The sequence below is a fragment of the Etheostoma cragini genome, chromosome 2, assembly GCF_013103735.1.
Source record: "Etheostoma cragini isolate CJK2018 chromosome 2, CSU_Ecrag_1.0, whole genome shotgun sequence".
Taxonomy (NCBI): Eukaryota; Metazoa; Chordata; class Actinopteri; order Perciformes; family Percidae; genus Etheostoma; species Etheostoma cragini.
In genome coordinates, this window is record NC_048408.1 from 29,441,920 (window position 1) to 29,443,769 (window position 1,850).

The 1,850-nt window shown below is 45.9% G+C and overlaps 1 protein-coding gene across 1 annotated transcript in view; it reads left to right on the forward strand.

Moving 5' to 3' along the window:
- Positions 1-1,850, forward strand: part of LOC117952044 (nuclear pore complex protein Nup133-like) — a 9,290-nt gene that overhangs the window by 315 nt on the left and 7,125 nt on the right. Inside the window, exon 2 of the mRNA XM_034884108.1 lies at positions 1,280-1,435. Coding sequence (XP_034739999.1) covers positions 1,280-1,435 — 156 coding nt within the window. The remainder of the gene's footprint in view (positions 1-1,279; positions 1,436-1,850) is intronic.

Below are 1,850 nucleotides of genomic sequence, written 5' to 3' on the forward strand. Positions count from 1 at the left end.
TGACCCAGACTAACCTAGTGATCCAGACTAACCTAGTGACCCAGACTAACCTAGTGACCCAGACTAACCTAGTGACCCGTGCCGGACTTCACTGTGAGCGGATGTGACCGGCAGGTAACGTTAACATGTTCCTACGTACAAACAACGTTATGTCATAAACGAGAGGTACAACGGCGATTATGAGCGTGTCCTCAGAATTAATGTTTTGGTAGGAACCAAAGTTCACATCGTATGTTTCTCCGGATTAAGCCAGAGCGAAGGACGTCTATATTCCGATTGGCGGCTGGCGTTAGCCGCTGAACCGCTAAATAGCGCCATAGCTCATTACCATAAAGTTGAAAAATGTCACCTTTCTGATTGACGCTCAAAACGCCCAAAACCCGACGACGACAGATTTGCCTGCTGAGAGAAGCCGGCTTCCATTGAAAATGAATGACTTCCAGTAACTTTAGACGCTCAAGTCGGTGGCGGTGGGAACGTACGGTTAGGGTATGTTTACACAGAAACGAGCTCAAGAGAAAATTGCAAATTATTCCGCGTTTCGATGAGAGGTTTGGTGGGGAAAGGGGGGTGAAATTCGATGTAACATGCGCTCCAGGTGGCAGTGAAAACGTTGAGGTCAACCAACCACTTGCTGTTGTTTTTAATGTGCTATATCAGTGGTTCCCAAACTTTTTCAGATCGAGACCGAAAAGAGAAATTTGGCGTGTCCCCGGGACCCAAATTTACAAAAAGAAAACACCATGAATCATGGTCACATCTACACTTTTAAACTGTGGACAAAAGACGGAACAAACCGTGACTTTAAATGTATATGAAGTATATTTATTCCATTATAAAATTAAACAAAAACAGGTCTCTATTCTCCTTTCTGGGTCTCTGTCCCCTCCCATCGTCCCTCAGTACCGACACCAACACTTTTTAAATAATGCTGACTTGAATTTAACGAGATGTGTGTGGCTGGTGGAAGATATCAACCAGCTGATCTAGTCCAGGTTCGTTTTTTTGAAAGTGCCCTTCTGAGGTCATGCTGAGCATTTAGTCTGTTTCTGTATTTGTTTTTCATGGATGCTAGAGTCAAAAAGCCAGAGATTGACATGCATTTTACTCCAATTGGCCAATTGGTGACCCATTATTTTCATCAAAGCATTGATCTTAATGCCTTAATTCAAAAAAAAAAGAAGGAAAATCTAACCTTTAAGGGACACTAATATAACCTAGAGCGGTGCAGACCGTTTTGAGATTGAACGCGCCCCTGTTGTCTGTTTGTCTGCTGCAGCTCCACAGCGTGCTGTGGGAGGGCGGAGCCGGCTGCCTCTACACCCTGACCCGCTCCAGTCTGAGTAAATGGGAGCTGGACGACAACTGGGAGCAGCAGATCCTCAGCTGGGACGCCCAGAGAGCTCTGACCGAGAGCATCGGCGACGCCATCTGGGTCAGTACGACCGTCCCCAGCCCGTCTCTCTGCACACTCTTAAAGGTCCCATGGCATGGCGCTGTCACTTTAAGAGTTTTTTTTACCATTAATATGAGTTCCCCCAGTCTGTCTATGGTCCCCCAGTGGCTAGAAATGGTGATAGGTGTAAACCGAGCCCTGGTTATCCTGCTCTGCTTTTGAGAAAATTAAAGCTCAGATGGGCCGATCTGGAATCTTGCCCCTTATGAGGTCATAAGGAGCTTCCACCTCAAAAGCTTCAAACTCAGAATTGGCACATCCTAAGGAGAGCCCATTGTGGGACTGGCTCTAGTGGCTGTAAATCTTCACCAAGGCAGAATTTTGGGAAAGAGACTTCAGATACAGTATTAGGGGACCACTAAGGTCTACATAAAAGAGACTTCAGATACAGTAT